General features: G+C 44.3%; 1 protein-coding gene across 3 annotated transcripts in view; it reads right to left on the bottom strand.

The window, feature by feature from the left end:
• Nucleotides 1-14,905, bottom strand: part of PREX1 (phosphatidylinositol-3,4,5-trisphosphate dependent Rac exchange factor 1) — a 226,362-nt gene that overhangs the window by 121,866 nt on the left and 89,591 nt on the right. For all 3 annotated transcript variants that reach the window (XM_084645550.1, XM_084645551.1, XM_084645549.1), the window contains exons 2-3: nucleotides 7,366-7,437; nucleotides 1,681-1,803 (exon numbers count right to left, since the gene is read on the bottom strand). In XM_084645550.1, coding sequence (XP_084501676.1) covers nucleotides 1,681-1,803; nucleotides 7,366-7,437 — 195 coding nt within the window. The remainder of the gene's footprint in view (nucleotides 1-1,680; nucleotides 1,804-7,365; nucleotides 7,438-14,905) is intronic.

Here is a 14,905-nt window from a genome sequence, read left to right as displayed (position 1 = left end):
TTGTGGCCATGTCAGTCCCAGGATATTAGAGAGAGACAAAGTGGGTAAGGTCTGGAAGAAGAGCTCTGTGTGGCTCAAAAGCTTGTCTCTCTTACCAACAGAAGTTGGCCCAATAAAAGATATTACCTCACCCACCTTGTCTCTCTATACCAGGGATCGGCAACCTTTGGCACATGGCCCATCAGGGAAATCCGCTGGTGGGCCGGGACGGTTTGTTTACCTGCAGCGTCCGCACGTTCGGCCGATCGCAGCTCCCACTGGCCACGGTTCACTGCTCCAGGCCAATGGGGGCAGCAGGAAGCAGCGTGGGCCGAGGGATGTGCTAGCCGCTTTATCTTAATCCTGCCTCAACACAGCGAGGTGGACTAGATGACCCCGTGAAGTCCAGTCCAGCCCTACATTTCTATGATTTGTTGTTCTCCTCTGTGTTTGCACAGCCTTAACATGGTGCGGCCCCACTCCTCACTATTGCCTCTGGGCACTACTACAATATAAATAATATATTATACTACTAGTAATAATATTTACATGATTGTCACATCATAAATAAAGGTTTCAGAGTAGCAGCCGTGTTAGTCTGTATTTGCAAAAAGAAAAGGAGTACTTGTGGCACCTTAGAGACTAACCAATTTATTTGAGCATAAGCTTTCGTGAGCTACAGCTCACTTCATCAGATACATACTGTATGCATCCGATGAAGTGAGCTGTAGCTCACGAAAGCTTATGCTCAAATAAATTGGTTAGTCTCTAAGGTGCCACAAGTACTCCTTTTCTTTTATCATAAATAAACAAACATATGCAAAGGGAGAAGGTGCTGTGGTTCTATGAATGTAATGAATGGCTGTATAAATTATGTGCACTCAGACAGACCCAGGTACGCTATAAAGTCTGGATCACCACAGATTATTGAAGCTTGATGGAATAGATTTGAATGGAGAGTTGCTGCTGTTGAATATAGTTATTAGAGTTCTCAGCAAAGATGTTATGTGGGAGGTTTCTGATTTTCAAATGCCTTGGGAGTGCAGTTGCACACACAAAATGTCCATGCAATTATGTGTTATTGTACGCAAATCATGTGACTTTGCATGCAAATGGCACATGAGTGAGATGCTAATCAAGTTGTACACATTCATAATTACTTGTCTTGCATGCACAATTAGTGTATTTTATGCACAAATTAGTCATGGGATTGCACACCTAAATGTTTGAAAATCGGGCCTTCATTGTGTAACCAAGTTATTAAGGAGAACTGCTACAGTAGGTGCCTTGGTTTTGAATTTCCTGTCTTTTGTGGGTTTAAAATCTCTATCTTATTTTGCATTAAAACATAGAGATTTTTGCATTGATTCTATTTAGAATGGAGATGCTCTTTTGAAATTTTTAGAACCAAAGAAATAAACTCTTAGCAGTCAAATGTGATCAGCTGGATGAAAAGAAAAGAAAAAAGAAATTCTATGCAAGAGGAAAAGGAAGAATTTCTAAAAATACCTCCTTGTTTTGCTGGGTTTGATCTGGTTTCCATTGTTCCAGTCTCATTCACAAAGGTTTTTCCCACCCCACATAGTACGTTCATAAAAGATACACATTGTTATGGTACCATTACCAAAGCTAAGAGATTAGGACGTGGGAGCATGTGACAGGAAGCTGCATTTACAGATAGCATTAAGTCATTGTACTCACAAATTTTAAGAAAACATTTCCCAGTTCATGCTGAGATTGAGGTTCTGGTTGTAAACAAAATTCCAGGGCAGCCAAGAACTCCTTGTGAACGTCAAGAATGTCTTCGATGTTGGAAAACAAGATCTGAAATACCAAGAAAAATCCAGCGTTAAACCTTGATGAAGGCTGGGGTGTCTTATTAAAATAGAAGTGCCTAAATACGGTGCCTATCTACTGCTGCCAGGAAGCAATCATTTTAAAATGTCTCTGGGGTATGAATGATTATGTGTCTTTCACACTCTCGGCATTCCCCCAGGGAGGATCTTAGTTTTGCTTGTGCCATTGACCTATGTAAATAAAGATGAACTTTCCAAGTATCTAGGCCTGATAATCATCATCGGCCTTTGTCAGTTCTATAGAAGGTTTCTCACAAACTCTCAAGAAGGTAAATGGAAATACCATGTGGGCTCACAAAGGCCAAACTCACATTAAAGGAGACGGGACAAAAAAAGTCTTCTGCTTTCCCCTCCCACTCATGACAAATCAATTTTTGGAGGAAACAGCTGTAAGAGGTCATTTGAACACGTCAGCACTTGTGGTCATTAAGGATCCTGTGGTACTTTTTGCACAACATGAGGGGCTAGCAATAATTTTCTCGGCAAACTGGAAGGAGTTATTATTCTTATCCTTTAAATAATTATGATACTATTCACTTAGGTATACCATTTTGTCTGACCCTGCAATGCAATGTTGCTGTGTGCTGTGAAATAGCAGCCATGTTGCACACCTTTAGTGTATTTTACTAGTGGACAAAGCATTTTCTTAAAACACAGGACCTAATTTTTCAGACCAAAATTTGGCATGTATTTAAATATGCACAATTGCACATTAAGGGCCTGATTCCCAACTTGCACATACAGATACACACACAGAAGTGCATGTGTAGATAAAGGGGCTCAGTTCTCTACTACCTTGCTCCTTGTGTTGCCATTTACTCTAGAGCAAAATCAATAGAACAATGCTGCCGAATCAGAATAGTAGCATTGTACTCCCACTTTGCACAGATGTAAATGGCCACACAAGCTGCAGAGTAATGGAGAATTAGCCCCCTAATTTGCATATGCACTACTGTGTGTCGGTGCAAGTTGGGCATTTGTGCACCCTTTTACTTGATAAGTATCTTGCTAGCCATGTGCGAACACAACTTCTGACTTTGTGTGAGCATCTATGGGAGTGAGCATGCACAACTGCTGATGTGCAAACACACATTCAGTTCAGGTCTGAAAAGAATCCCCTGGGGTGTAGTGTGCTGGCACAGTTCTCTGGGTGAAAGGTGCTACAAACATGCAAGCTGTATAGTATTTAGTAATCACCATATGAAAAAGGAAGAGAAACCGTGAGTGGAAGTGCAGGGGCTGGAATTCTGCCATAAAGAGAAAGGAATCCCGACAAACAAGTGACCCAGCTAGACTATGAGCATTGGCAGTCACTAATGGACAGGCTTAACAGGCAGGCTGTATACAAGAGCCTCAGCTGGGATATATGTGTTACACTATATTTTCCAATCCTTTCTTCTAACCAGGCCAGTGTCAAAAGGAAAGTATGCGGTGAAGTCAAGCCATTTCTCACGCTGCAAACAGCCTCCTAGCTCTGGCTTCATCAATAAGTGACACTCTTGTGATGTAAACAATACCAAGGAGAAATGGCTTCCAGTTTCCAAACATTCACTGGGTGAAGTGCAGGATACTCAGAAGGTTCCAGCACTTCCCACCCCACATTTTAGCTATCAGGCATGCTCTCGGGTTGCAATATTGTGCATTGGATTTTACCCATTGGCTATGAAATCACATGCTTCAGCCTGAGTTAATGCGATATTAGCCACTCACGGGAGGAACCACCTTGAGTTCAAGTCCTAACTCTCCCCAGGACAGGTATGAAGTCCATTTCCTCCTATAGCCAGTTTGTGTCTGGCCCCTGCCAGCATGTGCAAGATTGAGGATTCAAAGAGCCTTCCACTCTACATTAAGGATAGACACAACTGTGTCCCTCTAAGGCACTGGTGGACAACCTGCGGCCCACACGCGGCCCGTCAGGGTAATGCGCTGATGGGCCACAAGACAGTTTGTTTACATTGAGCATCCACAGGCTCAGCTGCCTGCAACTCCCAGTGGCCGTGGTTCGCCGTTCCCGGCCAATGGGAGCTGCAAGAAGTGGCGCAGGCCTCAGGGATGTGTTGGCTGCCACTTCCCACAGCTCCCATTGGCTGGGAACATCAAACCACGGCCACTGGGAGCTGTGGGCAGCCGTGCCTGTGGATGCTCAATGTAAATAAACTGTCTCACGGCCCGCCAGTGGTTACCCTGATGGGCCGCATGTTGCCCACCAGTGCTGTAAGGTTCTCAAGGGGGCAGTGCCATAATCCTCTCCCGCTCCACACTTGCTGGCTGGATGTGCAGAGAAAAAGCACGCTACATCCTCCTCTCGGAACAGCATTGTACATGCTTTCCCCTTTCACTGCAGGAGGCTCAGTGCTTGCCTTAGAACAGGGGTTCTCAACCCTTTTCTTTCTGAGGCCCCCTCAACATGCTATAAAAACTCCATGGCCCACCTGTGCCACAACAACTGGGTTTCTGCATATAAAAGCCAGGGCCAGTGTTAGGGGGCAGCAAGCAGGACAATTGCCTGGGAAAGCTACATTTCTCAGGCTTCATCTTCAGCCCCGGGTGGTGGGGCTCAAGGCCCCAAGCTTCAGCCCCATGCGGAAGGGCTTCGGCTTTCTGCCCTCGGCCCCAGGGAGTCTAACCCTGACCTTGCTTGACGGACCCTCTGAAACCTGCTCACGGCCCCCAAGGGGCCCCGGACCGCAGTTGAGAGCCATTGACTTAGAACACTGTAGCCCTGCACCATCCCCAATGCAGGCCTGTGGCTTAAAGCCACCATTTGGCTCAAAAAGAATCAAGCATTCCAACATGGCGAATTTGCACTGTTGGCCTTTGAACAGTTCTCTGTGCTCAACCAAAGAAAGCAGAGGAAGAAGGAGAGGAACACAAGCTTCTCGCTCCACAGAGGGACTGTTTGTTTGCTTGCAGAAAATTCCCAGTGCAAATCCTAGCAGAACATACCACAGCTCTCCAGCTCAGCTGTGACTGATGTTATGATATATTAGCCTCTGTTGCATGGCCAGGAGGAAAGTTATGCCAGAAGGAGATTAGCAAGGAAGAGAAAAACATCTGTTAGGCATGACTTTACCCTACAAGGAGCAGTCTTCAAGGGGGTATTTTATGATCCAAGGAATATCTGCTGTGTAATATACTGTGTTCTGTGATGGTCAATGGGATCCAGGCGCCTTAGGTAACAAAGGTCATCTGAGGCTAAAGGGGGCAGAGGGACCTTCCCTAACTTTGCTAAAAAGTCTGTTTGTTTGATATGAAGTTTCTCTTTCCCAGCACTATGTCAGGGATCTGCAGCTGGGGACCTGTCTACACACAACGGTTGTATCACTTTAGTTAGACAGGTACAGTAAAAGTGGGACAACCATCATAGTGTGGCTGCAGTTATAGCCATATACCCAGTGCTTTATACTGGGATAGCTATTCCCATATGGAAAGGTGAATAAGCTGTATGTATTTGAGGCACCTTTATGGTACTATAACTGCATCCAGACTAGGGGTTGTATCAATCTAATTATTTCAGTAAAACATCACCCCTCGAACCAAAATACTTATATTAGTACAAAAACTGTGTGTAAACCAGGCCTGGGACTGGTAATTTTAGAGGTGACACAACTAGTGCCCAAGGTTCCCTGAACTCTCCAACCACCTAAAATGCCAGCTGTAGGAGAAATCTACAGGCCCAGTACTGACAGTGTTATCCTAGCTGGTCCTAAAAGACATTTTCTTCCTTTGCTTTGCAGTGAATAACAGTCAAAATACTCTAAGCTTCCCTCCAGACATTCCCACTGCAGGAAGAGGGAGAGGAGGAGAGAGATTCATCTTTAAACAAGCTTCCAAACCATTTATACACTCTCCACAGTTCGTGCCACCAGCCAGCCAGGATGCTAGCTAGCTCACAGCTCCCTAGTAACCAGAGATACAGAGCACAAATGGGCACGTGCCTGTACAGGGCACCAGCGAGGAACACCATGGGGAGGCTACGAAGGAAAAGATCTTGGCTGCAGGAAAGACACTGAAACTGCTTCTGGTGGGAACAGAAAGGAGGAAATGATGTTCATACTGTGCTGCCATGAACCGGCCTCCACTGTAACGTAAACAGGCCCTTCATTTCCAAAGGGAAGCTCTTTTACTGCAAGCTGGTTAAGATAATAATAACTATTAATAAGGAAGAGCCTTTAAAAACTGCATCATGAAAGCCCTCTGGGCACCTAGCGAAAGAATAAACCAAAAATATAATGGTGCATCCCCAGAGAGGTGCAATGGAACTTCAAGCACAAATCCATTTAATCAGCAGAGAAAATGAGTTTTCTGGATGGGCCAGTGGTTGTTGCATTTGATTACGGAACAGTCATAATTAGCACATGTTTTAGTACTAAATGAATAATAGCAGCAAGAATAACATTCAGCAGCATCTTTGTTCATTCGTCAGATCTGCAAATTGGTGTGTGGGTTTATTAGTTTTTTACATATTTTGCAGCACACAGGATCTGTAGTCACTAGTCACTGCATGTGTTATTCCCCTGAACACACGCTCTCCGCTGATGGGTGACACTTCTGCCTTGCTAACAGGCCACGCTAGACTGCACAGGGAATGCTTAGGGACTCCAGAGAACTCTTGCCTTCACTCTGCCAACAGTGGCAGCCTCAGTTGCCCACGTGTCCGCTTCTCTCGCAAGCCTCTCCATGCTTTCTCCCCCTGACCCCCCGATGCACAGGAAAAACTCCCTGGTAAAATCTGTGCCCTTATTCTTTAAAATCCCTCCTTCAAACCCACCCTGATGTCTCTCAATCATTCCCATGTGGCATAAGTGGACTAAGTGATGAGCTGTGACTTCTACTTTTGGGGTAAATTCTGTTCATTTTATTGTTATCTCATCTTGCCAACCCACCCCCACATTGTCTGGCTTGGTTTGTGCCATCCGTCTGTCCTGTCTGACATGTAGATAGTGAGTTGTCTGCAGCAAGGCCTACAGTTACTGACTGCACACCGCATAGCTCAACAGAGGTCTAAATCATTGATTAGGGTCTCTAGACATTACAGTAATACTAACATATGAAAGGGAAGAACCAACTCTGGGGAAAACAGGGGGTGTTAACCTCCTTGTTCATGTCATGATGAGGATGCTGCTGCTGTTCCCTTGTTCTATTACTGTCAGATCCTCTGCCCATTAAACCTCATGGCAAAGCTTCCATTGATTTCAGTGCTACAGGAGCAAGCCCCAATTCAGTTTATAAACCTTAGATTAATGGCTGAAGCTCAAGTACTTCCATTTCTGCCTGCCACAAATTTCACTTGCCTACAGGTCCCAAAAATTGTTTTTAACTAAAATTCCTACAAGACAAATGTCACTCACAAAATGTTCATGAAGAACAAATGAAAAACAAATGTGACTATGACCTATGCATGTTTGGTTTCTCATTCATTGAAATGTTCATGAATAATTTTCCCCAGGACTCTCTAATGCCACTAATTATGAGTTCTTCACATAAACGAATAAAACTGCCAATAAAAGGAGAAAGCTGGAAGAAGTACCTTGATATTCTCCTCTGTTATGTATTTCTCGGCTTTGTCCACAGCATTCTGTCTGATTCTGTGCAAAAATGCCTGAAGGAAGAGAAAAAGAGATTATTTTCAAATGGCTTAATACTGGTTGAGTTCACTGCTTGTGCCTTCTGGCTTTTCCCGAGCATCCAGCCACACAAGTACGATGTTCTAAGACAACGAACCCATCACTTCTGAGACTTGAATCTAAACCTACATCATGTCATTACTAGGACTCTTAGACTGAGCTTAGCATTTCAGGTACATAAAAGGCATTTCCTTAAAGATGTTTGGTTTTTGCCCTGTGGCAAATGTCTTTCCTCAGAAGTTCCACTTACTCTTTTGGACTTAAATATCTGTTAGCACCGGCAGACCAACGTGAGGAACTGTTTGTTTATTCTCTTGAAGGCTTCCTCTCTCTCCTCTGACTTGACTTTGGGAGGCAAAATGCCTGTCTCCCATCAAGATACATGTAAGGAAAAGGACTGCAAGGAACAACAAAGGATGTTCATGTTGCAGAAGCTGAGCGCATGTCAGAGCTAGGAACTTGGGCTATGGACAATCTCGGTATACCCACAACTTGGGGAAGGGAAATGGAAACCTGCAAAAAGTGCCTGGATTGCATTTTCATTTCCATTTCATTTTACTTTGACTAGTTTAAAGGTGCAGTCAAAACAACGTCAGAACTTTTCACCCTTGCCTAGGCCCCCCGACTCAGTACATCTTTGGCTATAAAAGTCCCAATCCAATAAAAAGCTCAGGTCCAGATACAAAAGGACAATGATTCCAATACCTGTCTTTAGAGTTCTGTTCAGGCTACTGCTAGTGAGGGACCATCTGTATTTACACTGAATATATATGACCACAGCATGTTTGATCCAGTTGTAAGGATTTAGCAGAGGACATTGGCGACGCAGTGATGGGGTTAAAAGCCTCCCTTAAGGTGAGGAGAAGAGAATTTTACTCTTCCCCTCCAAGGCATCCTGGCAGACACAGACAAGCACCTGCAGGGGAGGCAGACTGAGGGAGAACCCAGAGGAGGGAATCTGCTGGGATCAATTAAAGCAATCCAGACATAAAAGGAGAAAGGGTTTTTCCTGTCTGTCCTTGTTAGTGGTTTCTATACTCACCTCCTATGCAAAGGGCTGAGTCCTGGGGAGTGTTGCAAGCAGGGGAAGAAGAGGCTTTTCTTACCCACCTGAGACGGAGGTGGATTTGTGTCATTCCTTTGTATGTATGGTACAAAGCTGTCCTGTTACTGAACGATAAAAAGCCTTTAAAAGCTGGACTCTTTCTGAGCAGCGTCTATGTCAGCTGACGCAGACCCAGCTAATTATTGATTCGGCTTCATGTGGAGCTGGCAACTGCCCACAACACCACAGGGAGCTGTGTTGCTGAATTAAACCTGTGGCCTGTGACTGTCTCTGCCTCTAGTTTCTTGGCTTGAAGAGTATGAGCGTGAGCCATTTATTTGCCCTTCAGTACTGCATGGACACTACTATATTCCTGCTCAGCCCTGGCCCTCTCTCATTTGTTACTGCTGGACCACAAGGGAGAAGAGAATCAGAAGGTGTTCAGACACTACAGGGATGGATGCCAGTACACAACTGACAGTTAGATGGATGGAGAGACAGATTAGGCTCATCGTATATATATATAATTCCCAGAGTATGGATTCTCAACCTGGGGTTCACAAAGAAATGTCAGAGGTAACAACCACCTTGCTTTTCCCATATGGCTACATGAGAAGAGGATCCTGGCTAGATCCCAGCTAGCTGTGGGGAGTTGGGAGCAGAGTCCCAGGATGGGAAAATTTTTGAGAACCATTATTTTTAGGGGACAGAACATTTTTTTCCACATGACCCAGAAGCCAGTTTATAAGAACCCAGCCAATAACCTTAACCAGTAAGTTTGCTGAAGTCACCCAAAATGTTCATGTGCTTCCAAATGTCCTGGCAGCAACTGGGGAAGCCACTGGGACTGTTTGAGATGAACTGTTCAACATGATGAGCAACGGCACCAGGATCGACAGGAAGTATGGGGGGAAAGGAGGAGTATGATGCCCCCCCTCCCCATCTCCAGCACTGGGTGTGATATCTGAGCACTAATTAATAGGCTTCAGATTTATATGAGACAGAAAAGCTGTTCCCCTAATTCTAAAACGATAAGCCAAGCAGGGACTCTTGGCTTGCTTTAATACAGGCTCCTCTCGCTGTTTGGAAATAACAAATCCAATTGGAATAATTAATTAATCTACACAATTAGCGAGCTCCACTGGTGACTAATATTTACCAGCATCTAAGTCCCAGCAATGTATATTTCTAATAATAGAAAGCTGGTAAGAAGAAGGTGCAAATCACATTAGCTGTTACAGTCTAGTCAATAAAAAGCAGAGCCTGTGTTAATTTAAAAAACAGCTTTTCTGTGACGCCTGTCTGAAAAGATCATTTAATATGAGTGTGAGACTGAGAGAGCGAGGGGCACACACAGAGAAAGTGAGATGAAAAAATAGAGAGACACAGAAGGAGAGAGAGAGAAAAGAAAGAGGGAAAGGCATGGTAGGGGGAAGAGAGAGAATCAGCTTTGTAGACAGGCTGTCTACTGTTCCAACCTTCTGATCATCTTGATGCGTATAAACAACAATCTCTCTAGTGTCTCTGAAACAAGACAGTTGTTAAATGAGATTGTTGTTGTTTTTTGTCCTAGAAACCTAATAGCCAACTTTTCAAAATGTAACCATAAAAATCTGGACTTACTGGATGCAAAACTATCTGTTCCCTGGTTTTAAATCCCTTTTCTTCTGAAATCAAAGTCTTTTGCAACAGTCACTCAGACTAAAGAAAACAATCCAAGTGGTTAAAGAACAGCCCAACAGCTAATGTTCCGTGCTGTGTTCATATGACAATGCTGCCTTCCTTCCAACCTGCTCCCAAATATGCTTGGGAAAATAAGTCCTTCTCTAGAGACATTTTGTTAAATGCTTTGAGTCAACGTTTCCCATCCTTTGCAGGTAACTCTTACCAGTTTTTACCTGGCTTAGACCACACCTGTACCAGCATCGTCTCCCATTCAGCAGTTGGCATAGGCTCAAGTGCCCGCAATACACTGATGGCAGCCAGCTCTACATATCTTCTTTAGCATCCAACATCATCAACAGTACCATCACCCTAGTACCTGGAGATGAAGAATAACTGGCTGAAGTTGAGCCCTGGCATGACAAAGGTGATGCTGGTGGGAAGAAGGGAGCACTTTGAACAACCTGCCATGTCCATAACCTCACCCTCCATTAAGGGCATCCGCTCTCTCAGCATCCAAATAGGCTTCTGCTGTGGCGTCCTTCTAGATTCCTAAAGATCTGGGAATGCAGAAAATGGCCTCTTCCATCTCTGACTGGCCGGAACTCTGTATCCCATCCAACTCTGATTTGGCCACAAAGAGCCAAACATTAGGGACCCCTTCACTTAATTAAAAAAGATTCAGTTGGTTCTGAAGTCAGCCACTGGCTACTCAGAATCTAAGGCTGCAAAGAGCCCCGGCTCCATACTCTGCACTGGCTATACCGTGAATTCAAGGGTTTGGTCCTGATGCCTTAGACAGATTGTCAGAGGAACTGTCTCCCTCAGCACAGTCATGTTCACCTATAATAGCTGTGCTTCTCTGGGATAGCAGAACCATCAATCACAAGGGCGAGACTCATAAACATAGGGAACTGAGCTTTCGATGGTGATGAAATTCATTCACACTAGGATGGCCAGGAAACTCACCCTTTCAGAATCAAAGGCAAAACTCACTTATTTGACTTGTTTTAGCCTTCCCCAAATTATAAAGAAAACGATGGGATGGTGGGGGAAGGGAGAGCAGCTTAAGACATACAGTATAAGAAGGTTATAAGTAGGGCTGGTTTCAGAGTAACAGCCGTGTTAGTCTGTATTCGCAAAAAGAAAAGGAGTATTTGTGGCACCTTAGAGACTAACCAATTTATTAGAGCATAAGCTTTCGTGAGCTACAGCTCACTTCCTCAGATGCATATCGTGGAAACTGCAGCAGCCTTTATATATACACAGAGAATATGAAACAATACCTATTCCCACCCCACTGTCCTGCTGGTAATAGCTTATCTAAAGTGATCATCAGGTGGGCCATTTCCAGCACAAATCCAGGTTTTCTCACCCTCCACCCCCCCACACAAATTCACTCTCCTGCTGGTGATAGCCCATCCAAAGTGACAACTCTTTACACAATGTGCATGACAATCAAGTTGGGCTATTTCCTGCACAAATCCAGGTTTTCTCACATCCCCCCCACCCCCATACACACACAAACTCACTCTCCTGCTGGTAATAGCTCATCCAAACTGACCACTCTTCAAGTTAAAATCCAAGTTAAACCAGAACATCTGGGGGTTACCAGCAGGACAGTGGGGTGGGAATAGGTATTGTTTCATATTCTCTGTGTATATATAAAGCCTGCTGCAGTTTCCACGATATGCATCTGAGGAAGTGAGCTGTAGCTCACGAAAGCTTATGCTCTAATAAATTGGTTAGTCTCTAAGGTGCCACAAGTACTCCTTTTCTTTTTATAAGTAGGGCTGCAGATTTGTCATGGTGGAAAACATGTCACAGATACTGTGATTTTCCCATTTATCCATGACTCATCTTTGTGTCTATGATTTTAATAAACTCACCCTGCAGCAACAGCTCCTGAGGTTTTTGTTCCATTGCTTTGGCTCCCTGCTCTGTGCCTTGCCACTGGTGCGTGAAGTCACAGTGCTGCTCAGGTTTGGCCTGGCTGCCTCTCCACTGTCATGATGGAGGGCTGGCCAGGCCAAATCTGAGCAGCGCTGTGACCCCATGTGCCAGGTTGAAACACCTGGAGTGGGGATCTGGGCCCAACCTTGCAGGACAGGAGCTGCAGGAACAATCGCTGCGGGGTGCATGCAAGGTGGGATCATTATCCAGCCCTCCCCAGACCCAGAACCCTCCTCCTCATTTGTTATTGCACTTTTTTAAATCAAAAATCACTTCTACTAAATTTCCCATGACTGCTCTGTGATTTTTTATTTAAAAATTCTGTGATAAATCTGCAGCTCTAGGTATAACCAAAAGTTAAACCATAAAGATGCTCAGGTCCCATGGCAGTGAGCCTGGGATGGATGGATAGACAGTAGATAGATACTGTTCCTATTCTATCTGCCCATATACCTTGGTCTTGTGCAATCATTAGGCTGGGTTTTAGAACAGCTCAAGCTCAGTGGTGGATTGCTGCATGCACAACAGAAAAGAGGGAGGAAATGGTAGCACACCAGCACGGAGAGGTAGAGCCTAGCTCAGAATACTAGGACTACACAACGTCTAGAAGCAAATGGAGAATCACTCAAGTCAATAGCACAAGCCAGATCAGTAGGGCAGATTTTCCTTCCCCTCCTACTTTTCTTGAAACTCAAGGTTCCTTCTTCCCTGTGTGCGTGCTAATTGCTCGGAAAACAGCCCATTGCAGAAAAACAGCCCATGGAGGATTTGTTTTTGTTTAAAACTCTGCTGCTGCATCAACGTAATATTTATTTGTGCACTATGAGTCTGTGACTCGTTGCCTTAAAGGTATGCTCGCTCCCCAAACACAGTAGGCCATGTCTGATTCACCACACATCACGCATGTTTACTCAAGGTGCAAATGCCTCGCAGGATTCGTGAAAAGCTATATTAAGCAGAAGAGACTATGAAGTTAAATGTTTCCTTTCTGTACCACATCACAGGGCAAGCTCATCATGCATCTTTATAAGGACAGGAAAAATAAGGTCCTCTCCATCCTTACACAGACTCACAGGGAAATGCACACACACTCTTGGAATATGTAAACAATAGTTACATGGATATTTTCTTTTCACCAGGCCAGATTTTTTTAATGCCTCCCTTTGCATTCAAGTCTTACGCCATTCAGTCTACTACACTGACAGTCTACTGTCACAACTGCAAGTCATTTACTTTGAATTGTGCAACTCAGAACTTCCACTGCATGTGGCATTCAGTTTAAGGCATGAATTTGGCAGACAGGAGTCTTTCACAGATGGATAATCACATTGGATTCCCTCTGAAATGGGTTCTGAGGGGTTCTTGTTCGGGCTTAAATACTTAGTCTTTGTCTCCACTAGGAAACAAGGTGTGTTTTTACCACTTGTTAGTGAATGTGTTAACTAACACATGGTAAAATTCTAGTGTGGACAAGGCTGTTGTAGTTTTAACATGTATTAGTACGTCAAGTTAAACATACCTTAGTGTTTAGTTAAAAGATGTTAGGTAACATGGTAAAAGGACACTTATTTTCCTAGTGTGTACATGCCCTTATACTCAGCTATCTTCCCATCTCCCCGTTTTCCACCACAAACCACTAAGAAGGCTTGTTAAAACCACACTCCAAGAACTTTTCACTCCCAGCCCTCAACAATACTAACTTCCAGACAAAGTATCACTGCAACCACATTCAAAACTGAGTAACACTTAAGGAACTAGCCCTATCCCTAAAAAGAACAGCACAGTGTTTGGGGTTAGCAGAGTACCTGGATTAGCAGATGCTGCATCCCCTGCGTTAGCAGCTCAAGTGTCAGCTGCACTCGAATGTCAACCCCTCCGCACCTGATGGGCCAGCTAGGTCCAGTTTGAAGCACCACTTCCTTCGAGCTAGGACTGAGCTACACTACAAAGTTCTGCCAGCACAGCTGTGTTGGCTAGGGAGGTAAAAACTTCACACCCCCAAAGGACACATAATTATGCTGGCAGAACCCCCATGGTAGACGCAACCACACAGCTAGGCCGACATAGGCTCTGTAGTGTAGACATAACACTACAGATTTTTGTGTGTGGATGGGAGTCAGGTTAGAGGTCAAACTTGAGTTATAGCTCTGGCTAATAATGCAGTGACAACAAGTGTTACATGACTACATGAAATATACAAAGCAAGGACAGGCTCTCACCAACTCTAAACTCAGTGATCGCAAACTAGAAATAAAAACAAGTAAAACAATCGAAAACAAGTGGGAATGACTCTGTAATCAAAACAACAGAGCAGAGATTGCAACGAGACACATGCTCAACTTCCCTACCCAAAACTCAAAACATACTTCCTCAAATGTTCAGGAATAGAAAGAGATTTCCAAGTAAATACAAGGAAGAGAAGCTGTGCATAACTCAGGGAGAAATGAAAAAGGGAACAGAAACAGCCAAACGGCATGGGACAGCCACAACCAAATCAGCAATAAACAGTATCTGAAAGTGCAGTATTATGAAGCCTGTTCCCTAGACAGGTAGCTGATGCCATATATTGGCTTGGATTGATATTTGACAGACTATTTTTTAACTTTGGTAATACTCAGGTTTGAATTAAGGCAACCCAGCATCCTAGCCAAGTCCTTATGCCTCCTCATGGCCCCACTCCAGCTGTGGGGGTGGGGGGAGATGAGCAAATTTCAGAGTTAAGATAAAGGGGCTAATTCACACTTCCTGGAGCTATTGTTTCAGGCTTCTGCAAACTCAGACAT

Source organism: Lepidochelys olivacea (genome assembly GCF_965140295.1).
Source record: "Lepidochelys olivacea isolate rLepOli2 genome assembly, chromosome: 13".
NCBI classification, from domain to species: Eukaryota; Metazoa; Chordata; order Testudines; family Cheloniidae; genus Lepidochelys; species Lepidochelys olivacea.
This window is presented reverse-complemented; position numbering and strand designations above follow the sequence as displayed.